Source organism: Bos indicus x Bos taurus, chromosome 6 (genome assembly GCF_003369695.1).
Source record: "Bos indicus x Bos taurus breed Angus x Brahman F1 hybrid chromosome 6, Bos_hybrid_MaternalHap_v2.0, whole genome shotgun sequence".
NCBI classification, from domain to species: domain Eukaryota; kingdom Metazoa; phylum Chordata; class Mammalia; order Artiodactyla; family Bovidae; genus Bos; species Bos indicus x Bos taurus.
The window spans coordinates 23,132,341-23,158,773 of record NC_040081.1 but is presented as its reverse complement, the minus strand read 5'-3'; the positions used below and the strand labels follow the sequence as shown (position 1 = coordinate 23,158,773).

The 26,433-nt window shown below is 38.5% G+C and overlaps 1 protein-coding gene across 3 annotated transcripts in view; it reads left to right on the top strand.

The window, feature by feature from the left end:
• The window catches only part of BANK1 (B cell scaffold protein with ankyrin repeats 1), a 320,699-nt gene that overhangs the window by 75,294 nt on the left and 218,972 nt on the right, over positions 1-26,433 (top strand). For all 3 annotated transcript variants that reach the window (XM_027543971.1, XM_027543970.1, XM_027543969.1), the window contains exons 3-4: positions 14,785-14,939; positions 25,694-25,832. In XM_027543971.1, the coding sequence (XP_027399772.1) occupies positions 14,785-14,939; positions 25,694-25,832 (294 nt within the window). The remainder of the gene's footprint in view (positions 1-14,784; positions 14,940-25,693; positions 25,833-26,433) is intronic.

Here is a 26,433-nt window from a genome sequence, read left to right as displayed (position 1 = left end):
TTTTCCACTCTTGGTCCACTTCCTCTAATCTCATTTCCTTCAAGAATTTCCAATTAAAATATATTAATTCATTCATTGTAAAAATAATTTTTGAGCACCTATCATGTGTTCAACAACAAACAAGATAATCAATTCTTCAATCTCATAGAGATTGAAGAAAGACTGATTGAGCATTGTTTCCAGTGACTAGAATATTCTCTCTTTCTCCTCTTCATCATTTTACATTTAAAGCCTTCTTCTGAGAAGGCCAACCTGAGTGCCTGGTCCTCAGTGGTCTTTATCTAACAACTAGCATGTGGTGTTGGTGTCAGTGTTCCTAGCTAGGTAAAGAAGCTATAGAAACAAAGTAATGTCCCCCTGATTAAATTATTAAAGCTTCTTAGGAGGAAAACGAATTCTAATAATTTTCTAAACAATATTGAAATTTCAAGGACCAGAAGAGTCTTAACATTTATTTTGCAAAATTTAAGATTTTGCTATTAAATTTACTGCTGCTGCTGCTGCTGCTAAGTCCCTTCAGTCGTGTCCGACTCCGTGCAGCCCCATAGACGGCAGCCCACCAGGCTCCCCGTCCCTGGGATTCTCCAGGCAAGCATACTGGAGTGGGTTGCCATTTCCTTCTCCAGTGCAGGAAAGTGAAAAGTGAAAGTGAAGTCGCTCAGTCATGTCCGACTCAGCGACCCCATGGACTGCAGCCCACCAGGCTCCTCCATCCATGGGATTCTCCAGGCAAGAGTACTGGAGTGGGGTGCCATTGCCCTCTCCGATTAAATTTACTACTTAGGGCTTTATTACATTATTCCTGGGTTAACTGTATCTACATTTAATTTTTTTAACCCTGTTCGATAAGAAGTAATACAGCTCAGTGGTAAAGAACCTGCCTGCCAATGCAGGAGTCATTGGTTCTATCCCTGGGTCGAGAAGATACCCTGGAGAAGGAAATGGCAATATCCACTTCAATATTTTTGCTTGGGAAATCCCAAGGACAGAGGAGCCTGGCAGGCTATGGTCCGTACTGTGGTAATGTCAAACACAATTTAGCAACTAAACAATTTTCTTCACAGCTTTGAAACATTAGAAGAGGAATAAAATATTCTGTTTGGCTGAACAACTTATGGTAGAAAAATAGTTTCTGGCTCACAGAATTTTAAAAATATATACAAATAGTTTTAAATGGTTGACAGAAATTCAGTAATCCAGCATTGAAAAGGGATTATAATTTTAAGCGTGTATTCAAAATAAAATGCAGTGTATGTGAAAATTTTGATCGCAAAGAGCTGTTAGCATTTAAAGGGTTATTATTTCACCTAATAGTATACATACATATAAAACAGTCCCATTTTAGTTTTTCAAAAATATGCATTTATATTCTTAAAAAAACAAAAGACTGTAAGGTATATATCTCAAAAGTTAGGGAGGGTTATCTCTAGGAAATAATATTATAGGTGATTTTATTTTCTTCTTTGTGTGTTCTAAATTATTCATTGTTGTTGTTCAGTCACCCAGTGGTGTCTGACTCTGCAACCTGATGGACTGCAGCATGCCAAGCCTCCCTGTCCCTCACCATCTCCCAGAGTTTGCCCAAGTTCATGTTCTGTTGCATTGGTGATGCTTTCTAGCCATCTCGTCCTCTGATGCCTTCTTCTCCTTCTGCCCTCAGTCTTTCCCAGCATCAGGGACTTTTCCAATGAGTCAGCTGTTTGCATCAGGTGACCAAAACACTGGAGCTTCAGCTTTAGCATCAGTCTTTTCAGTGAATATTCAGGGTTGATCTCCCTTAAGATTGACTAGTTTAATCTCTTTGCTGTCCAAGGGACTTTCAGGACTCTTCTCCAGCACCACAGTTTGAAGACATCAATTCTTTGGCATTCTGCCTTCTTTACAGTCCAGCTCTCACAACCGTACGTGACCACTAGGAAGACCATAGCCTTGACTATACGGACTTGTGTCTGCAGAGTAATGTCTCTGGTTTTCAGCACACTGTCTAGGTTTGTCATTGCTTTCCTGCCAATAAGCAGTCTGATTTCGTGGCTGCAGTCACTGTCCACAGTGATTTTGGAGCCCAAGAAGAGGAAATCTGTCACTATTTCTACCTCTTCCACTTCTATTTGCCATGCAGTACTGGTGCTGGACGCCATGATCTTAGACTTTTTGGATTGGGGGCAGGAGGAGAAGGGACAACAGAGGATGAGATGGCTGGATGGCATCACCGACTCAATGGACATGAGTTTGAGTGAACTCCAGGAGTTGGTGATGGACAGGGAGGCCTGGTGTGCTGTGATTCATGGGGTTGCAAAGTTGGACATGACTGAGCGACTGAACTGAAGTGAACTGAACTGGTGCTGGATGCCATGATCTTAGATTTTTTAATATTTTTTAATATTTATTTATGATTAAAGTCATAAGCTGGCTTTTTCACTCTCCTTCACCCTCATCAAGTTCCTCTTCATTTTCGGCCATTAGAGTGGTATCATCCACCTATCTGAGGTTGTTGATGTTTCTCCCGCCTATCTTGATTCCAGCTTGTAACTCATGCAGCCTGACATTTCTCATGATGTGCCGAGTATATAGGTTAAACAAACAGGGTGACAGCGGACAGCCCTGTCCTACTCCTTTCTCTATCTTGAACCAATCAGTTGTTCCATACAGGGTTCTAACTGTTGCTTCTTGACCTGCATATAAGTTTCTCAGGAGACAGGTAAGATGGTCTGGTGTTTCCACCTTTGTAAGAGCTTTCCACAGCTTGTCATGATCCACACAGTCAAAGGCTTTAGGACCACTCCCTTGTCATGGCGAAGGGGCTTGCATAACTCAATGAAGCTATGAGCCATGCTATGCAGGGCCACCCAAGACTGCCAGGTCAAAGCAGAGAGTTCTGACAAAAGCCCGATCCACTGAAGCGGGGAATGGCAAACCACCCCAGTATACCTGCCATGAGAACCTCATGAACTGTATAAAAGGCCCAAAATTATACACAATGAATATTTATTACTTATGTAAAAATACATAAATGTGATTATGAAAAATAGAATTGCTGCTGTCCTCTCACCTAGTGAAAATGATGAATAATTTTTGTTGATATTCCTTTTTGTCTGATTTTTGGAAAAGTAATATTTGTGTTGTTCGGAATGTGTTCTCAGTCATGCAGTCGTGTCTGACCCTGCTGTCCCATGGACTGTAGCCCACCAAGCTTCTCTGTCCATGGAATTTTCCAGACAAGAATATTGGATTGGACTGCTATTTCCTACTCCAGGGAATCTTCCTGAACCGGGAATCAAACACGCATCTCTTATGTCTCCTGCATTGGCAGGCGGATTCTTTACCACTGAGCCACCTGGGAAGCCCATATTATAAAGGATGAAGAAGAAAATTTTGAAAATAACTTTTACTCCTATCTCTCAAAAATAATCACTGTTAAAATAACAGTAATTTTTTTCTTGCTCTAATATATATATGTACATACACATATATGGCAGTATACTTATAGATCTGTATCATTTATGTATATGTAAAGGTGTATGTCAAGGCTGTATATTGTCACCCTGTTTATTTAACTTATATGCAGAGTACATCATGAGAAACCTGGGCTGGAGGAAGCACAAGCTGGAATCAAGGTTGCTGGGAGAAATATCAATAACCTCAGATATGCAAATGACACCACCCTTATGGCAGAAAGTGAAGAAGAACTAAAGAGCCTCTTGATGAAAGTGAAAGAGGAGAGTGAAAAAGTTGGCTTAAAGCTCAACATTCAGAAAACTAAGATCATGGCACCTGGTCCCATCACTTCATGGGAAATAGATGGGGAAACAGTAGCTGACTTTTTTCTGGGCTCCAAAATCACTGCAGATGGTGATTGCAGCCATGAAATTAAAAGACGCTTACTCCTTGGAAGGAAAGTTATGACCAACCTAGATAACATATTCAAAAGCAGAGACATTACTTTGCCAACAAAGGTCCGTCTAGTCAAGGCTATAGTTTTTCCAGTGGTCATGTACGGATGTGAGAGTTGGATTATAAAGACAGCTGAGCGCCAAAGAACTGCTGCCTTTGAACTGTGGTGTTGGAGAAGACTCTTGAGAGTCCCTTGGACTGCAAGGAAATCCAACCAGTCCATCCTAAAGGAGATCAGTCCTGGGTGTTCATTGGAAGGACTGACGTTGAAGCTGAAACTCCAATACTTTGGCCACCTCATGCGAAGAGCTGACTCATTTGAAAAGACCCTGATGCTGGGAAAGATTGTGGACAGGAGGAGAAGGGGACAACAGAGGATGAGATGGTTGGATGGCATCATTGACTCAATGAACATGGGTTTGGGTGGACTCCAGGAGTTGGTGATGGACAGGGAGGCCTGGCGTGCTGCGGTTCATGGGGTCACAAAGAGTCAGACACGACTGAGCGACTGAACTGAACTGATTATATATAAATATGTGCATACATCTACACACATGTACATATATATGCTTTTATATTCAGTGAACATCGTAACAAAAATTACCTCATTCATTTGGAATGCTTCTCAAACCATACTTTTCATGAATTTCTATTCAGATTAATCTGTTTTGTTTTTTTTTTTACATAATTCTAAGAAAAGACTAACAGAAAGAAACTGGTAAATTGCTGCATTTATCTGAGTTAAGTGTACATTATCATGTACTAGGTATTTCAGTGTAATATTTTCTAAGACCACAAAAAGTCATTTCCCTACTCATGAATTGTAAATCCTTTGTATTATTTAGCATCTAGACCTGCAATGATCAATTTATACACAAAGTTTTCTTGTAACCTAGACTTTAAAAATACAGCAACCAGAATAGAGTTAATATTTTACAGTGTCATTCATTAAAGGCAATAATCGAAAGTCTGATGGTCAGTTTTTGTTTGCAATCTTATTCAATAAATATGGATTTTATTTCATTCTGGATATTCTGCTGAAAGGGATTATCACTGATATGTGTTAAACTTCTTCAGAGAGGATGTAATTAGGGTTTATTTCATTAACTGGCATTCCAATTCTTTCATCCAAGTGTTTCATTTATCCAGTTGCAGGGCATAACAGTTGATAGCATTGTCGTTGTTGTTTAGTCACAAAGTTATGTCCAACTCTTTTGTGACCCGATGGACTGTGTAGCCCCCTAGGCTTCTCTGTCCTTTGGATGTCCCAGGCAAGACAACAGCAGTGGGTTGTCATTTCCTTCTCCCGGGGATCTTCCTGACCCGGGAATTGAACCTTGGTCTCCTATTTGGCAGGCAGATTCTTTACCACTGAGCCACCTGGGGAGCCCGTCGATAGAATAGGTAATGCTAATATTACCTTAGCAACTCTCAGAAAAATTATAAACAATGAAAATGTGTAGGAGAGCAGAGGCAAGCTTAGTGCTTTCTAAGCTTCGATGATTTTCTCTAACTTTGTTCAGTTCCCACCTTTAGGGTTATACTGATTGAAATACAGATGTATTTCCTTAAAACAGCCAGGCAAAGAGTGTGGTAGATAGAACAAAATACTGCCCTTCAGATACAAGCTACAACTTCACTCACCCCCCAGATAAAAAACCAGGCATGGATTTATTTAATCATAAATCAAGCAACAAATATTTACATCTGCTATGTATATGAATATGCAACATCTTATCACTATGGTTACTCATATAAATATTGAGCATCTGCTGTGTTAAAGGGGGCTTCCAGTGTGGCTCAGCTGGTAAAGAATCCACCTGCAATGTGGGAGACCTGGACTTGATCCCTGGGTTGGGAAGATCCCCCGGAGAAGGGAAAGGCTACCCACTCCAGTATTCTGGCCTGGAGAATTCCATGGACTGTATAGTCCAGGGGATCACAAAGAGCCGGATACGACTGAGGGGGCCCTATTATATGTACCAGAGATAGAAAGTGGTAAAAAGGACTAATTACTTGACCTCAAACAGTTGCATTCTAGATGGATGGACAAGAAACAAGGAAAAAAAAATACATGATATGATTTCAGTTCGTGGCTCATGCTTTGTTAATGTTATGGAACAGTATCACACCAAGGTACAAATTGTTAATCTACATCATTTCTCAAACTTCAGTGCGCATTCAAATCATTTGGGATCCTTTTAAAATGCAGTTTATGATTCAGTAGCTCTAGGGTGGTGGCTAGAAGTATGCATGTCTAATAAACTGCTGGTCTGAAGACAACAGTCTTGAGTTGCAAGATATAGTATCATTTTTGTGTAGTTAGTTTGACTAAGAGGTGGGTAATAAAATGTATCTTAAAGGAAGAGTGGGTAATGGGTGATGGACTATGAGAAGGGGAAAGGATAGGAAAAAGGAGAAAATATAATAAACAGAATAGAACAGAAATGCAGATAAAAATGGAACACACAGGATACCAAAAACAGCATCTCCTTACATATTCTCTGTCTTAGAACTATTCCTGCTTGTTATGGAATAAAATAAAAAAAACTAAAGTACTAAGAGTAAAATTAAATATATACTGATGTCTCCGTTTGCAAGAACTGGTAGAGTTTGTGCAGTTTCAGTGCCAAGATAAATGTGCATATTTAAATAATGTAGATTTATCTTTTTATTATTGGAAACCCACATTTACTTGGTTATATTGAGTATGTCTGTTTGTATATATATTTATTAGTTAAGAAATTTTACTATGATCATTATTATTTTTCTTTGGACATAGCCTTGAATGAAGTATTCCTTATTTTGTGTCTTTTATAATGCCCCACAGACAAAAAGATTAAGATACCTGAGGACTAGACTGAAAGGTTGGTAAAATTACATCTTTTTGTGCAGTTTATTTGTTTCCTTTACCTCTTGGAAAAATACCTGTTTACTTCCCCGAGTGATAGGGAATGTTATAGTCTTTGGTATGACATTAAAACTCCAGAAGAGCATGCTAGAATCTGTAATGCCTTAAGCATACTTAATGGTATTAGCTACATTATGATTAAAGAATCTTTTACTAAGTTATAAATCTGTCCAAAAAATGACGTTGTGTTGAAATTCCAGGAATATGTTGCAGTGCTTTCTAAATCATAGTTAGCCGTACAAACTTAGAAAGATAGATTTATGATCTTTTGAAAATAAAAAATTGCTTTTATTCAATTTGATATCAGAAATTAGAAAAAGAATGAGACTAATATTGAGTGCTTATCCTAGGCCTGACACACATTTTATTAAATGTAATCCAAACAATCCAACAAGGAAGTCATTTACTCCATTAAACAATTGAGGAAATTGAAGCTTGTCTTCCAAGGTTGCATGAGAAGACAGGAAGTTTTTTTTTAGCAGCAGACATATGTCTTCTATATTATTGCTTGCCTCTCTCTCTCTCTGTTCCCAAATTATAAACTGAAACCTTGCTTTGTTTTTGATGTATTGATAGATTTGAAGGGTCATTGGGTATTGAGGAATAACTTCTTTTTTCATCAGATCGCTATAATGAAAGCAGTTCAAGTATGATAGCAATAAAGGATTCTAGCTTTTTTCAGTCTCCACTGAGTTTTGCTAATTATCAGAAAACCTATCCTTATTCCAAATGAGGATTTAATCAATTGGCAAATAAAAACAAAAGATAAAAATACTACACTAAAAGTTAATTTTTTGAAAAAATAGTATTAAAACGTTTCTATTTTGAAAAGCATTTGGTATGTTTTAAAAATTAAATATATAATAATTTTTTCCAACTTAATTCATAAGGAAGTTTATTTTCTGATGCTTAACTATTTTATTGTTTTGCTAAGTTTACAGTGTAATATTGGGTGCTAAAAATTATACAGAATTATCTTGCCTTAGGATATCTGTAATTTTCCTCTAGGATTATATTTATTTTAAAAGAGTAAAGACAAGTTAATTTCAGTTAATAGTTTCGGCGATTGCTTAGATCACCTGAGCATGAGGTGATTTGTGGTAAGCTGGTTTATTTCATATATTATCTGAATAGCTGCGTTTCCTCCCCATTTTTCCATTATCATACATAAAGATAATAATCTTTTCTGTAATTTCATTTGCATGTTGTAGAAGAGGGGTAAAGACATTTGCTCAATCTGTAATCTTGATCATTTTATTCCTGTATTTGAGGAATGTATATAGTTCAATCTATAAAACAAATATATTTTCAGTATAGAAAATCAGAATAGTTATTAGTATATTAGATATTAAAAATAACTGATATTATTAGTTATGTATGAAATAAAATTGCTCATGACTCCGTCAATCAGAAATAACCTCTAGGTATCTTGGATTTATATAGCTAGTCTATTTGTATGCTTTCAAAAATTTGTCTTGAGTTTCTACCACATAGTTCTGAATATGTATACATATTAAAAGGCTTTATTTTTTAGAGCAGTTTTAGGTTTACAGCAACTGAGAGGGAGATACAGAGATTTCCCATATAGTCTCCACCCTGTCACCCCCAATGACATATATGCTATGCTATGCTAAGTAACTTCAGTTGTGTCCGACTCTGTGTGACCTCATAGACGGCAGCCTACCAGGCTCCCCCATCCCTGGGATTCCCCAGGCAAGAACACTGGAGTAGGTAGCCACCCCAATTATCATCACTCACCACAATGGTACATCTTTTTTACCATTTAAGAATGAGCCTACATTAACATACCATAATCCCTCAAAGTCCATAGTTTACCTTAGGGTATACTCTTGGTATTGTACAATCTAAGGGTTTGGACAAATGTATAATGATATGCATCCATCATTAATGGTATCATAAAGAGCATTTTTACTGCACCCCAAATCTGAGCTCTGCCTATTCACTCCTCTCCCTTCTATTCCAGACCCCTGGCAATCCCAGATCTTTTTACTGTCTCTAGAGTTTTGCCTTTTCCAGAATGTCATATAGTGGGAATCATGCTATATATGGCCTTTTCAGAGTGGCTTCTTTCACTTAGCACTAAGCATTTAAGGTTTTTTTCCCCGTGTTTTTTCATTGTATAATAGCTTACTTCACTTATTAGTGCTGAATAATATTTTCTTGTGTGGATGAACCAGAGCTTCTTCATTTACCTGCTAAAGAATATCTTGATTGCTCCCAAGTTTGGGCAATTATGAACAAAGCTGCTATAAATATCTATATGTAGATTCTTGTGTGGACATAGGTTTTCCAGTTCATTTGAATACATACCAGGGAATGCATTTGTTAGACTGAATGATAAGAATATGTTTAGTTTTGTCAGAAACCACCAAAATGTCTTCTAAAATAGTTGTATCATTTGCATTTCCACCAGCGATTGATGACAGTTCTTGTTCCAAATTCTTGGTAGCATTTGCTATTGTCAGTGTTCCAAATTTTGGCCATTCTAACAGGTGTATAGAGCTATTTCATTGTTATTTTAATTTGCATTTCCCTGATGACATACAAGTGGAGCATCTTTTCATATGCCTATTTTCTACCTATATATCTTCTTTGGTGAGGTATTTAAAAACTTTGATTTAAAAAAAATTGATTTGGTTGTTTTCTTAAGTGTTGAATTTGAGTTCTTTATAAATTTTGGAAAACAGTCCTTTTCTAAATGTGTCTTTTGCAAATATCTTCTCTGAATCTATGGCTTATCTTCTAATTCTCTAGACATTGTCTTTTGCAGACATGTTTTTCAATTTAATGAAGTCCAGCTTATGAATTATTTCTTTCATGGATCACAACTTCAGTGTTGTATCTAAAAATGCATCATCATACCCAAAGTCATCTAGGTTTTCTCTTCTGTTATTAATGTCATCCAGTTTTATAATTTCATATACATTTATGTCTAGGATCCATCTTTAGTTAATTTTTGTGATTGTTGTAAGGTTTGTATCTTGATGGTTTTTTTTTTTGGATGTGATTATTTAGTCATTCCATCTCCATTTGTTGAAGTGACTTTTTTTGCCTCATTGTATTATTTTTTCCCCTTGCTTAAAGACCAGTTAACTATGTGATTCTACTTCTTGGCTCTTTATTGTGTTCCATTGAACTGTTTGATTATTCTTTTACCAAGACCACACTGTCTTGATCACTGTAGCTTTATCGTAAGTATTGAAGTAGTGTAGTGTCAGTCTTCCAACATCGTTCTTCACCTTCAATAATAAGCTGCCTACTCTGGATCTCTTGCCTCTCCATATAAACTTTAGAATCAGTTTGTCCATATCTGTAATTTTCTGATATTGTGATTGAATTGAATCTATAGAGCAAATTGGGATGAACAGACATCTTGACACTATTGAGTTTTTCTATCCATGAACACAGAATATCTTTCCATTTCAGTTCAGTTCAGTTCAGTTCAGTCACTCAGTCATGTCCAACTCTTTGTGACCCCATGAATCGCAGAACGCCAGGCCTCCCTGTCCATCACCAACTCCCAGAGTTCACTCAGACTCACATCCATCAAGTCGGTGATGCCATCCGGCCATCTCATCCTCTATTTTCCCCTTCTTCTCCCTCCCCCAATCCCTCCCAGCATCAGAGTCTTTTCCAATGAGTCAACTCTTCGCATGAGGTGGCCAAAGTTCTGGAGTTTCAGCTTTAGCATCATTCCTTCCAAAGAAATCCCAGGGCTGATCTCCTTCAGAATGGACTGGTTGGATCTCCTTGCAGTCCAAGGGACTCTCAAGAGTCTTCTCCAACACCACAGTTCAAAATCTTTCCATTTACTTAGTTCTTATTTGATTTTGGTTATCAGAGTTTTGTGGTTTTCATCATATTGATATTGTACATATTTTTTTAGATTTATACCTAAGTATTTAACTTTGAGGAGGGACAAAGAAAAAGCTAGAAGGACTATTGTAAGTGGTATTCCATTTTTAACTTCCAATTACACTTGCTTATTGTTAATAAGACATTTTCCTCAGGAAAAAATATTGAAAAATTTATTATCAATGGACCTGCCTGAAAGAAAAGTTAAAAGACGTTTTTTAGTGAGAAGAAAAGTAATATAGATCAGAAATTCAGATCTGTAGCATCAAAGAAGGAATAACTGAAGATAAAATTTAAAAATATGTATATATATTTCCTATTTGTGATTGATCTAGAAGATAATAGTTTATTCAAAATAATACCAACAATGTATTTAATAATGTATGCTTATATAATATATGATGTAAATTTTACATATATATGCTTGTGTATGTTTATATATAATGACATAAATGAAAGCAGTAATATAAAGTATAGGAGGGAGGAGGAATCATTTTATTATTATAAGGTACTAAAACTATCTATAAAGTGGTACAATGTTATTTGAAAGTGGACTTGGATTAGTTGTAAATGCATATTGCAAACTCTAGGATAACACCACTAAAAATGTTTTTGAGTATGACTGATATGCTAAATAAAAAAGAAGAAAAATGGAATCATATAAAATGTTCAATAAAACACAATGGCAGAAAAACAGAAGAGAAAACAGGAACAAAGAACAGGGTAACAAAAACAGAAAACAAATGCTTTTTCCCTGGCCTCTTCAAATTGCACTCCCTTCCTTTTGGTATGTATGCCTTGTAATTTTTCTTGATAAGTAGACATAATGTGGGGTTCCCGGTGGCACTAGTGGTAAAGAACCCATCTGCTGGTGCAGGAGACATAAGAGACACGGGTTCGACCCCTGAGTTGAGAAGATACCCTGTAGGAGGGCATGGCAGCCCACTCCAGTATTCTTGCCTGGAGAATCCCGTGGGCAGAGGGCAGGCTACAGCCATAGAGTTGGGAAGAGTCGGATACAACTGAAGGGACATAGCACACAGAGCACAACGTAATATACTCTGTAAAAAGAACTGTTGCAGATAGACCTTTGGTAATGCAGTGGTGAAGTGTGGGGAGGAGGCTTTCTAGAGACCTGTGATTTAGGTCTCAGTCCTTTAGTAAGCCTATGCCTTTCAACTGTGAACCTCACAAGAGTTTATTCCCTTTAGGTGAGAGAGGATTGTTATAGTGGGCTACAGTTAGTTATTTCCCTTCCTGTGGTCAGTTCGTCTCTGAAAATACCTTAATAGATTAGGCTCTGATTAACTAATTTTTCCTGAGGGCAGGCCTTGTTAAGAAGACTAGAGTGCTCTGGAGTATCTAAGGTTGTTTCCATTTCCTTAGAAATACTGTTCCCCAATATTTGCTGTGGGAATCTGGTCAAGCTCCTAGAGCTAAATCTCAAAATAATGTGTCCCCTCCAAGCTTTTAGCTGAACCCTCCTGGAGATTTTAACTCTCAGACTTGTCCTCTGTTGAGTGTCCAGCAATTTGTCAATTGCACTTCAAAAGCCACGACCACGAGGAGCCCGTGCACCACAGCTAGAGAGTAGCCCCCACTTGCACAACTGGAGAAAAGCCGGCGCTGCAGTGAATACCCAGCACAGCCAAACAAACAAACAAAAAATTAATCAAAGAAGAGTTGTCGAATTTTTAGTCTGTTCAGCTTTTTGTTTGTTAGGATGGAGTGGTGATGTCCAAAGCTCCTTAAATATGGAACCCGAAACAGGAAGTCCTATACTTCTTATTTTACTAAAATGGGAACCTACAAAATTGACAATTTTGTAACTTGAATTTTTTCACTTACGTCATAAACTTGTTCTTTACTGCTAAATGTTCTTTGATAGAATTTTAATTAGTGACAATACCTTTTATCACATTAGATATTTTTATCTGGTCTGTTATTGCTTAGACTGCTCCTAATTTTCTGCATTATAAACAGATCTTCTGTGAGAATTCATAGAGATAAATATTTTGAACATCTATGATTATGTCCTCAAAGTAAAGAAAATAGCTCTTCCTAACCTAATTCCACAGATGAATTAGTAGAAAACATCCTAGATACTGCTACGGTGGAACAGCATATACCTTTTAAGATACATTAAATAAAATCAGTTCTCTTGTTCTTTTATCAATTCACAAAATGATGGAACCAGTTCTATACAACCTTTCACTGTTTTGGGGTCTGTATGAAAGAGCGTGACAGAGAAAGAGAGAATGAGACTGCTTGTGGAAGTGCCTTAAATTGTTAGAAAAATAAAGGCTTTTTATTCTGTAAATTTCAAAAGACAGAAAAACAACACAAAACAAAACCAACACGTCTTCTTAAGTGTGTAGCATGGGGACAGCTCCTTTCCAGAGGACATCACTTTTTTACTCTGCTTCTCTGATAGGAATGGTGACTTCACTTTTGAGATGCAATGACACCAAAATTCTAGCCACCTTATTCTATATATAGATCTTCATCTATATTGCCTTTGACTCTTCTTCCTTGTTATCCTGTCAATTTCCTTTTGCCAGAGGAACTTGGAACACACCTGTACTTGAACTATTATTTACTTTTTTTTTGTCTAGTAGCAATGAACTGAAGGCTACCATGGCGAACCATGGGGCATCTCAGTAACAATGTATTAAGAAAAAACTTACTGTCGGATTTAGGGTTGTATTGTGATTTGAGGAAGGGTTCATGGAAGCAGGGCTTTGCTATTGTTTGCTTGCTGTCAAAAAGCGGGTGTAATTTTATGGTTTGCGTAATTAATGACTCTTACTGAGAAGCTGGGTAACCAGCTCTCCCAGCAACTGAGGGGTTTCTGGGGCACAGCATTTTCAGCACACAACCTCCCCCAAATCCCAAGCAAACTGGGAGGAGTTGGTTACCCTACCTGGAAGGTAAAATGAAAGGAGGCTGAGGCTAGACTTGGTAAAGAAGCAGTCACTCACAGGAGCCAGGATCCAGGATATTTGGTTCCTGTTGTGGTTTGGATAATGTTCATGTTTTTGCCTGGATTCAGACATGAACGCAAAGTAGCCTGATCTCTGACTGGATCCATCATGGTGGCAGCGTGGTCTAGTGGTGGTGATTTTCTGTGAGATTGTTGGTGTTCAACAGGACAGGAGGCCACTGCCTAGCAACACCAAGGCCTTCAGAAGGTATCAGAACAATTTCTAGCTGTCAGGAGCTGTTTTCCTTTTCTCCAGTACCCTTCTTCAGGGATTTGAGGGGTGCTTTTGTGGTTGGCCAAAGACAGACGACAGTTGTGAGTGTCCGTTGTGAGAGCCTTGGTTTCAGTCATATTGGTTCTGTGCCCTAAGGAAATGCTTTGGACTTTGGACAATATAAATATTGTCCATCTCTCTTCGCACAACTCTTCTTCAATAAAGTTTTTTTAATGATTGGGACCAAATACTGAATTACTGTTACATTTTTAAACAATCGAATACTTTTCTCCTTCTTATATTCAAAATTCACATTAGCATATTTTAGTGTTCTTAATAATCCTACCATAAAGAAACCCATATCATTTAATTGAAGACACTTTTTTCACAGGACACATTAGGATTTTGATGAACACTAATATTTCACTATTAAACTAACGTTTCATAGAAAAATTAGTTTGTTTAGTGATTGTCTCCTAGTTATGCCTATCGTTTTTAAAAATTAGAAATATACATAAAGGGTAAATAATTGTTCTGAGTTAAATTGTTCTGATTTTAAATGAATAAATTTTCTTATTTACAGTCATTGAAAGGAGATAGTTTCATGTTTTTCAGATTTACTGTTTTAATATAAAGTGGTATTTGGATTTTTTGGGGGGAAAATATTTACCTAGTAGATGAAAATATGTATTTGATTTAGTTTAATAGCTAAGGTTATAATACTAGTTAAATTATGAGGCAATATTTTAATTATTAACATTGGTTCAATTATTTTGACTATCTTAAGCTCAGTTTGGTTGTCCCATATATTAATTAAATCAACTGTTCCGCAATTAGTTTTCATAACAATGGAGGAACTTAATGTGGCCTTAGCTGTATTATAATCCATATTAATGAACTTTCCTTTAGGTTCTGCGGACTACCTGGAGATCATTATTCCACCAGACCTAAGAAAGGAACATTCTGGGCAAATCAGTGAGGGAAAGGAAGTTGAAGAATTATCAGAAGCTTCAGGAAGCGCCATATCACAGGCAGTGGTGCTTCCTGCTGAGATTCCATGTGAGGTCAGTAAAAACACCTCGTTATTGTTGTAATGGATACTGCATTTCACTAGAATGTGGCTAACACTAGAAGCTCCAATATAGAGGTGGTTTTGTTTACTCTGTTCTTGGCTGTGTCCTCAGAATGGCAGAACAATGTCTGGCAGTTAGTAGGCATTTGATATGTATTTGTTGAGTAATAGAATATTGAAACATACATGAAAGCACCATGTGATTAGATGTTACTTGATATGTTGCAAACAGATTTACAATTGCTATATATATATATGTGTGTGTGTGTGTGTGTATCAAACTGTTCAAAGCAAAGTTGGATTCATATTAACCAGATCAAGGATTTTATTTTCATGAAAGGAAATATGTTCTTGAATAGAATTTGAAAATACTTTAGGACCACCTATCTTCAATTATAAAACATGTGTCAAAGGCCTACATTATGAAGTGGAAATATCATAAGAGGTAGAAGAACTGGTTTGAGAATAAAAATATAATGTTAGAGCAAGTAGATTTCTCAGGAGGTGTTATATGGATACATGTTGCTGACATTTCTTCTTCCTAAGTCTTCACTGGACTGAACCACTAAAATAAGCCATGCTAGAGCTTGACCAAAATTTGCGCTATGTAATCTCCAGGAACTAAAAAGATGCTGGCCCTCAACATCTGCAGTGTACTTGAGCAGAAAGAGCCAGAGATACAGGAGAAGCTTGCGAGTTGCATGAGTGGTCCTTCAGGTAGAAGCCAGTATTTAGGTGGCAGGAGCTGCACTTGTCTGCTTGCTGTACCGTGCTTAGTCACTCAGTCATGTCCAATTCTTTGTAACTCCATGGACTATAGCCCACCAGGCTCCTTTGCCCATGGGGATTCTCCAGGCAAGAATACTGGAGTGGGTTGCCATGCCCTTCTGCAGGGGATCTTCCCAACCCAGGGATCAAACCCAGGTCTCCTGCATTGCAGGAGGCAGATTCTTTACCATCTGAGCCACCAGAGAAGCCCAAGAATACTGGAGTGGGTAGCCTATCCCTTCTTCAAGGGACCTTCCCAACCCAGGAATCAAACCAGGATCTCCTGCACCGCAGACGGATTCTTTTCCAGCTGAGCTACCAGGGAAGCTCACTTGTCTGCTTACTGGAAGGCATATTTGGGGAGAGAATCCTCTGATCCTGATGGTTCCAGCAGCCCTGGCAGAAGCAGAATGTTCTGTACAATTTTGAAAAGCTTATTTCCCTCATCTCCAGACCCCATGCACAAGCAGGAGAATTGCCAATTTAAATTACTATGTTATCAGTGCCAGAGGAACAAAAACTTCTTTGGCACTCCCTTAGAGACCCCAGGAACCGGAACTGTACAGGTTGGAGGGAACCGAGACAGAGGAATCAGGCAAAGAAATATTACAGCCTACTTGAGGAAGGAAGACCAGGCCAAACAATCAGAACCAGAGGCTCCTATTGAGTGAGAAATAATGGAAGAGACAGAAATTAGTAGAAGAGACTATAAAAGGGAAATGAGGACTATTCTCAAGTAGGTAAAGTCAAAGTAAAAAAAAAAAAAAAAAAAACTCTCTGGAACTAAAAATTGCTCACCAAGAATTATGCAATGAGTCTAACTAGCTGCTTTTAAAAATATCTGCAACAGTAAAATTTGAACAATATAAAGCCTTTCCATGATTAAATTGCAGAGACATCAAAATCCAAAAATTAAATCCCACAGTCCTCCAGGCAGAAATCACGCACTCAGGTGGCTGGGGAAAACCAGAGTTCTTTCCATAGCAGAATTGTGGACTTTTATTTATTGACATGGATATAATTCTATCAGAATCTTTGAAGAGTCTGAATTAAATTATTTCAATTCCAAATCTTTCTTGGGAGCCCCACTTTTTAAACAATCCTAAAAGTTGAAAGCTCATATAAGACTATTTTAGCACCAGCCAGCTTCCCAAGTGGCAATTCAGGAAATATAAGAGACACGGGTTCAACCCCTGGGTCAGAAAGATCCCCTGGAGGAGTGTATGACAACCCAGTCCAGTATTTTTGCCTGGAGAATCCCGTGGATAGAGAAGCCTGGAGTGCTACAGTCCATAGGGTTGCAAAAAGTTGGACATGACTGAAACGACTTAGCATGAACACACTAAAAATTTGAAACAGACTTATCCATGGACCAAAAATAGTCATCCAAGTCAAAATCTTGTATTCTTAGAACCTAGATCTTAGTATAGTCTAAATTCATGTCCCAGTTTTCATGCACCACAAGAAAGATAAGTGAAAATCACGTTTCAGATTACCAGGAACCTGCATCTCTTATGTCTTCTGCACTGGGAGGTGGGTGCTTTTACCACCAGCAGCACCTGGGAAGCCCAGGATAGCATTCAGTCTATACCAGTTGTCTGAAAGCTCCACCTTTGTGCTTACTCGTTTCTGAGAAGTCTTCAAGTTACTGGGTAAATGGAATCCACTTAAATGTATAGCTTTCTCTCTCCAGAAATGATATTTGAGACTTCTCTGCCATTGTACAAAATCTAGAAATTTACGAGACTGTCATTGCCAGTCACCAGGTCATATTTGCGATGTGCCTCTTCTGCTCCCAGTATCTTCAAATTCTATGAATTTCCCCTTTACACTTTAAAGTTTCTGGCATGCCCTTGTTGAGTTGACTGATTCAGTCTATTGGTGTCATCTTCATTCTGTCTGATGAACAGGGAATTAGTTTAATTCTCTCCTGCTGTCTCCTGCTGCAGAATGGCCTGAGTCTGTAGATCCGCCGCTAGCCAAGTGCTCTCCCTGAGCCCTCCTCTGCTCTGGAGAAGTGGCGTTTATTGGAGTAACTGAGGCTGCAGGTGAGCCTGCTGCGGCTTTTACCCCAGGAGCCTGGCCCTTTTGATTCCTTCTGCCTAGTCATCTTTCCCAGCATTGTTCCTTCCCTGGACCTTGAAATTTGTGCCACTTTAAAAACAGCAGAAAAACATTTTTTTTCTTTTGACAGGTGTTTTTTTTTTTTTTTTTTTTTGTGCAATAGTGAAGATGTGCCTCCAGTGTTCTATTTATGTAAGTTATTCTCTGTCTTTTTAAGAAACACCTAAATGGGTCTTAACAGTTTAAATCTGCTTAATGTGGCCTCTTCTTTTCCCTTTTCTAGGATTAGCAATCTTTGTTCTGTTTTAGTGTTTGTTAAGCTTTTTGTTGTTTTTTATGGGCCAAGATACTTTGCTTTTCTAGCATATTCCTCTTGATTTTGTCTTGTATGGGGTAATATATCATGAGAGATATGAAATCAGTGAGTTCTAAGTCTTCCAAACAAGTCCATTGTTCAGAGTAATCTTACCCAGTTTTGTTCTTGATGAATTATCCACTTGGGAGGCATTCTCCCATTGAAATAATATCTAAACCAGAACTGAACCTGGTCTGTTATTTGCTAGCTTCTTTTCCCTTTGCTGTGTATTTACCCCAAAGTCCTAATTTCATTAATTTCCCAGGAAAATTCCCTCAGAACGATGGTTCTCATCTGGGAGTGATTTGGCTGTCTCTCCCAAGGAGATATCTGGCAAAGTCTGCAGACAAGTTTGTCATAACTGGGGTTGCTCCTGGCAACTGCTGAGTAGAAGCCAGGGATGCTACTAAAAACCCCATAGTGCACAGGGTGTTGCCCACAGCAGTGACTTCTCTGGTCCCAAAATGTCAGTAGTGTCAAGGTTAAATCCTGCGCCAGAGGATAGAAAATACATTCATGCCTCTCAGTAATAGGTCACCTTCAAATCCCCCTAGGAATGGCATTCAAGGAGGCAGTGCTCTTCTTCAGAGCCTTGTCTGCAGTCTGGGCAGTTCTGTGATCACTTGTTAGAGCTGTGCTATGCTGTGCTAAGTTGCTTCAGTTGTGTCCGACTCTGCCACCCCATGGACTGTGGCCCGCCAGGCCCCTCTGTCCATGGAATTCTCCAGGCAAGAATATTGGAGTGGGTTGCCACAAGAACACTGGAGTGGGAAGGGGATCTTCCAAGCCCACGGATTAAACCCACTTCTCTTACATCTCCTGCATTGGCAGGAGGGTTCTTTACCACTCATGCTACCTGGGAAGCCCTGCTTGTTAGAGAAACATCATCTCTAAGCAGTAATCCAGTCACTGGATAATTTTTTAATGGATTTGACCTGAAGCTTTAAGAGGGATCCTTTGAGTGTTTTCCTCAATGGCCCTTTCAGAAATACTGTGGTTTGCTCTAAATGCCTCCTGCCTCTCCTGGAGCCCCAGTCATGGGTCAGTAATGGCCTCTCTATTGCTTCTTCCATCTTAAAGAGCAGCTAAGAGGAGCTTATTTTTATCTTATCTTATCTGTGTAGGCAGGACTTCAATATGGCATTCCCTTCCTTTTGGTAGAATCTGCTACAATCTCAGCTTTCCTCCACCCCTAACCTCTTACTTCCTTTCATATAGTTATATATATTTCTTTATGTTTATGTTATTCTTCCGTAGCTATTGTTCAGATGAGACTGGTTACTTGTTGATTTTTGAGCAAATTTAGTTCTTAAACTTATAGTATCATAACAAAAAAACCTTTTAATGGGCTTTATCAGCAATTATAGCTATATTAATTTCATTGACTTGTTTTTCTGAGTCCTAGAACATGGCACATCCGCTGGTAAAGACCTTCATTTTATTTGACCTTCACTGATGTTATATGTCTGTGTCTGTAACCATAATATGAGTCTCCAAACTCAAATCTGTTCAGATCACAGATTATATAACCAGTGAATCTAGAGAAACTCAGAGAATATATGAAGGAGTGTGACTCTTAGCAGGGCCCATGGGGAAGCTACAAAAACCTCTGAGATTAGCAGCTTCCTGTTCACTCCTTGGCACTGAACACAGTTTAAAACAATTCACAGAAACTTAACAGCACTGCCCACTTATTTCTGACATCAAGTCACACATTAGATCTTGATAACCAACCTTAACTTAAAGTCAGGTCCTATGATTTAATTGAAACATAATAGTAAAAGCAGCAAAAGATTATTGTGTGTGTCACTGCCTAAAATGTCTATGTTGTGAACATTACCCCTTCAGTGCTAAGGTTTTACAATGACAAAAATGTGTTTTTTTCCCTTTAACCAAGTGTTTCTCAAATTAGGCAGCATATAGGGATGATTAGGGGAGGTTTTACAAAGTAAAAATGCCTGAATCCTACTGTTAGAGATTCAGATGTAAATAGTCTGAGTTTTGGCCTGGATATTGGGAGTTTTAAAAGCTTCCCAGGTGATTCTCCAAGGTGAGAATTAGCAGCCAAATTTGGAACCATTGCCATGACCTAATCCTTGCTCTGTCGTCACAGGTCAGGTCAGGGTCAGCTTTAGGGACTTGCACAGTGCTGGCTTAATAAGGCCCATGCCTGTGCAACTGTGCTTGCAGAGCTAGTTCCTATTATGAATATATGAAAAGAACCATTAATCTGGTTGCACAAGTCAAAGTAAGCTGATATGATCCATGAGGATCAAAATCCTTTGTTACCTGTGCTTAATGATTCATTAAAGTCTAGAAGGGCACCCACCCTGACAATCTAGAAACTCCACTACCAATGTGTTGTACTGCAGACAAAGTTCCAGCCCTTTTGGTGAGGTCTCACGGTTTGTTTACAATGCAGCAAATCTAGAGAGTTTGGTAGTGATTATTATTATAACTCTTTCTCAATTTGAATGCTTAGAGCCAGATAAGAGGTAAACAAAGAAGTTAGATTGAGAGCAAAATAGCATCTTCTGATAAAACTGAATTTATGACCATTTGAGTGTCCTAATATTTCCTCCATTGAATTAAATATGTCCATATAATTGTAGCTTTAATTAAGATGTCCATAATAATTAAGGCTTCCCCAATGACTCAGACAATTAAGAATCTGCCTGCAATGCAGGAGCCTCAGGTTCAGTCCCTGGGTCTGGCAGGGACTGAAGGGAATGGCAACCTGCTCTAGTATTCTTGCCTGGAGAATTCCATGGACAGAGGAGCCTGGTGAGCTACAGTCCCTGGGGCTGCAAAAAGTTAGACACGACTGAGGCAACTAACACTTCCACTCTTTTCACTTTCATAATAATTAAGAACAGGGCTGGACGGGTGCAGGCCTTCCCTCCTCAGCAGCCCCCTTTGAGCATGGAGATGCAAGAAGCAGATGAAGCTGTGAGTCCTGAGGGGGATAAGGAATAATGCTTGCTCAAAGTAAAAAAAAAAAAAAAGTCATATTTTTATAGGCTTATTCCATCTCAATGTAAAAATACATATAGATTGCCTCTTTTCAGTTTTTTTTAAAGATTCTTTTTGATTTGGACCATTTTTAAAGTCTTTATTAAATTTGTTACAGTACTGCTTGTATTTTTATTTTTTGGCTGCGAGTCACATGGGATCCTAAGTCCCCAACTCACACCCCCTGCATTGGAAGGTGAAGTCTTAACCTGGAACCACCAGGGAGTTCCCCAGAGCACCTCTTATGTACTTAATTCTTATAAGATGCCAAAATGATATAAAAAATAAAAATACCTTCAGGGTGTTTAAAATCTGTCTGGGAAGCCTCAACACAGACATTAAAAACTTATTAAGAGGGCATGACTGAGAAAGGTTCAAATGAGGAGTACACGTGTGAAATGTTTTATGATCCCTTTGGAAGTTGTACGTGAAACCTGAGTTGGACCTTGGTGAAGAGGATAAGTATGAGATGGAGGGAGAGTAGGAACTCAAGAGCAGGCCAACATTATGTGCAAATAGGAGTGGCTTCCTAATTAGCAGGGCCCAGTGTAAAATGAAAAGGTAGAGACCCCAGTTCTAATTATTAAGCATTTCAAGGTGTGATAGCAGAATATTAAAACAAGTGCAGGTTCTGTGCACCTTCAGAGATTACATGCCCTTGGAGCTTGTCCCAGTTACAAATGAGATGTCAGTCCCTCCTTGGGGGTGGTCAGTGTGCTTATCTTTTGTTTAGGCCTCTTCTCTGGAGATGGTTGAAAGGTGGGAGAGAATCTGGTGCATAAGAAGCAGCCCGTGGAAGCACCCGGCTTCCCAGGTGGCGCCAGTGGTAAAGAACCCGCCTGCCAACGCAGGAGACTTAAGACATATGGGTTCGATCCCTGGGTCGGAAGATCCCATGGAGGAGGAAATGGCAGCCCACTGCAGTATTCTTGCTGGAGAACCCCATGGACAGAGGAGCCTGGCAGGCTACAGTCCATAGGATCGCAAAGAGTCGGATATGACAACAGCAACTTAGCGCAGCACGGCATGTGAGCACCCATGAATGAGGATGAGTTGCTGGCTGAATATACACCAGGAGAGGATGCTCGGGTTTACTAAATTTGGAAGGCGAGAGGTCAGAGTTTTACATGAAGGGATGAACAAATAGAAGAAAACACCAAAGAACTTTGAAGCTGGATTTGAGCTAGAGTGAAAATGGGAAGTCATTAAAGCTGCAAAATAAGGAGACAGACATGAGCAAGTGAGGGACTAAGGAACTGCCTTGGAAGTGTGGTCTCTGAAGAGGAAGTGGCAGGCGTGAGGACCGGAAGGAGCTCCAGTTACTGACCTCAGACTCAGATGAAGTAGTGCATGAGGAGGCATAGGCAGAGAAACAGAAGCATTTCCCTGAGGCCGGATGTGTGAAGCCAGAGCAGTAGGTGGACTCATGGGATCTTTTCTCAAAGTGCAATTTAACTGATATAGAGAAATTTAGTTCAGAATATCCTGTAGACAAATACTTGGGAGCACTAGACTCTGCTGGAAAAATGCCAGAGGTGGATGTGTGTCAGCTGAAATGATTTTTTTTAACATCAACATATTTGTAAAAAACCCCGTAGTACAGAGCCTTAAAAATGTAAATTTTATTGGTGGGTGATTTATGCTTAGGGAAATAATATTTAAATAAGAGAACTTTGAAATTAATGACTTTTGGGTAAACAGTTTTATAAGAGCATATAAATTGGATTCCTGTTTATTTTGTGAAAGACTGAAATTCAGTTTGACTTTGAAGAAAGCCTTTGAAAGGTGATATCTGAGATAATCATAAAATATATTTAATTTTAGTTATTTTGAAGGTTAAAACAGCATCATGTAAACAGTAGTATAGAGTTTAATTTAAATAATTCTGATTGATTTTCAGAATGTAAATCTTTGTATTCATTAGTCTTAAAATAGAAATATAATAGCCTTCCATATTGGTTTTTGAGGTATGTGTGTGTGTGTGTGTGTGTGTGTGTTTTGGTTAGGATTAAAGGAAATGGCTTTATATAAAAAGTGATTAGCCCTCAGTCAGTCCTGTCTAACTCTTTGTGATTTCATGGACTGTAGCCCACTAGGCTCCTCTGTCCCTGGAATTTGCCAGGCAAGAATACTGGAGTGGGGTGTCGTTTTCTCCTCCAGGAAATCTTCCTGATCCAGGGATTGAACCCATATCTCTTACATCTCCTGAATTGGCAGGTGGATTCTTTACCACTGTTCCACCTGGAAAACCCAGTATAAAACAGATGCTCAAAAGATGTTTATCCCTTCCTTTTCTCTGTATTAAATCCAATCTTCTTATCCTTAGTTTTCTCTCAGGGTTTTTTTTCAAATAGGGTTTTCAATAACCCCTTATATCTTTGTAGTTGTTGTTCAGTCGCTAAGTCACATCCAACTCTTTGCAACCCCCTGGACTGCATCACACCAGGCTTCTCTGTCCTTCACTGTCTCATGAAGTTTGTTCAAACTCATATCCATTGAGTCTGTGATGCCATCCAACAATCTCATCCTCTGTCATCCCCTTCTCTTCCTGTCCTAAATCTTTCCCTCATCAGGGTCTTTTCCAATGAGTCAGCTCTTCCCATCAGGTGGCCAAAGTATTGGCACTTCAACTTCAGCATCAATCCTTCCAATGAATATTCAGGGTTGGTTTCCTTTAGGATTGACTGGTTTGATCTCCTTGCTATCCAAGGGAGTCTCAAGAGTCTTATCCAGCACCACAGTTCATAAACATCAATTCTTCAGCACTCAGCTTTCTTTATGGTCCAACTCTCACATCCATTCATGACTATTGGAAAAATCATAGCTTTGACTATATATGGACCTTTGTCAGCAAAGTGATGGCTCTGCTTTTTAATACGCTGGCTAGGTTTGTCATAGCTTTTCTCCCAAGTAGCAAGCGTCTTTTAATTTCATGGCTGCGGTCACTCTCTGCAGTGATTTTGGAGCCCGAGAAAATAAAATCTGTCAGTTTCCATTTCTTCCCTATCTATCTGCCATGAAGTGATGGGACTGGATGCTATGATCTTAGTGTTCTGAATGTTGAATTTTAAGCCAGATATTTCACTCTCTTCTTTTATTTTCAGCTTTCTGCCATTAGGGTGGTAGCATCTGCATATCTGAGATTGTTGATATTTCTCATGGAAATCTTCATTCCAGCTTCTGTTTCATCCAGTCCAGCATTGCATATGATGTATTCTGCTAAGAAGTTATCTCAGCAGGGTAACGATATACAGCCTTGACATACTCCTTTCCCAATTTTGAACCAGTCATTCCACGTCTGGTTCTAACTGTTTCTTCTTGACCTGCATACAGGTTTCTCTGGAAGCGGGCAAGGTAGTCTGATATTCCCATCACTTTAAGAATTCCCCACAGTTTGTTGTGATCCACACAGTCAATGTTTTTAATACAGACAATGAAGCAGAAATATATATATTTTTTCTAGAATTCTATTGCTTTTTCTATTATCCAACAGATGTTGGCAATTTGAATCTTATATACATAGATTTGGGCTTCCCTAGCTTTTCCACCTTAATAAAATCTTGAAACTTTTAGATTTATAACCTCTAGTCAACCGAACAGCCTTCACTGGTATTCATCATAAAGAGTAACAAAAGAATCTCTTATTGGTAAGATTAACAATACACTTGACACTTGAACAATAGGGGTTTCGAATTGCATGGGTCCACTTATACATGGATTTTTCTCAGTAGTAAATACCCCAGTACAACATGATCTGCAGTTGGTTGAATCAGGATACTGCTGTTGCAGAGGGTGTACTATCAATCTTATATGGATTGTCCACAGTGCAGAGGGCCAGTAGATGCTCCTAAAAGTTATGTTGTTCAAGGGTCAACTGTATTAGACATCTAAACCAATTAATCATATTTAAAGTATAAGAGATCTTAAAGCTAAACATGTTCGATCCTCTTATTTATAGATAAATACACCAAGTCCTAGAAAGGTGAAGGAAAGGGATTTGGGGGAAAAAAAGAATTTTTTTAGCAATTGAATTACATTCCCTGCAGGTCTGTGAAGTGATGCTCATCACCTTCACAAAGAACCTCTCACACAGGGATGAGGTGAAAGGAAAAGGGAGCAGCTATGAACTCAGTCGATTCATTTGCAAAATATGGTGCTGGGGGAAAATAAATATTCAATAGACATAAGTTGATAAACTTAAAATCTTGTGAGACTCACCTTTACATATTTCATTTATGAAGATGGCTGAAACTGTGGACACGATGGTGGTGGTGGCTTTAAGTTGTCTCCTACATTTGCAACCCCATGGACAGTAGCCCATCATGCTCCTCTGTCTATGGGATTTCCCAGGCAAGAATACTGAGGTGGATTGCCATTTCCTCCTTCAAGGGATCTGTCCCACCAAGAGATCGAACCCGGGTCTCCTGCCTGGCAGACGAGTTCTTTACACTAATTACCATGTTGGTCCTTTATCACTAATAAGTGTATTTGGTTGGCTAATGAAAACTTTTCAAATGTCTAATTGAGTTATATTTTTCATTGTATAGAATCCTGGTGAAATATTTATTATTTTGAGAGATGAAGTAACCAGTGATGCTGTGGAGGTTGAATTTACATCAAATAGTAAATGCATTAGAACACAGCCAGCCCTCTGGAATAAAAGTGTCTGGAGTATGAAAGCTTTAGGTAAGAAATTTTTTTATGCTTTAATAAATATAAAACATCATTCTGAGTTCCTTTCAATAAATTTCTGGTAAATGGTTTCACTTCTCTACAGAAACTAATATTGTTCTGCAGGTGTTTCCTGTGTTTAGCTTTCACACATCCAAGGCTGTTATTATTAATCTGAGTTTGCCAAAGCACGAATGTGTAAATTATGAGATATTAGCCTATGTACCATGTGGTGAAATGACAGGCAGTAATATCATGTACTTTCAACTGTGTCAGCAAAGAGCACTTTAAATGTTAGCTATTAAATTAGGGAACTAAAATCATTCGCTTTATTGTAACAGAATGAGCAAACATTTGGATTTTCATTTGTAATTTTCTTCTTTTTTTGTTTTTTGTTTCTGCCATGCCCCTGAGTATGTTTTTGCTTGTTTGGAAAGCATAGTTCTTTTTCCCTATTTTATCATCTTGGTACCATATCTATATACAATCTTCCCTCTTTTCCTTTTAAAAATTATGAACCTAACCATTTATTATCCAAGTTTGCTTCAACATGATAAATCGTATCAGATTTAAAATTGCAGGTGAAATATACAGACTTGTCTTGATAATTGTACTA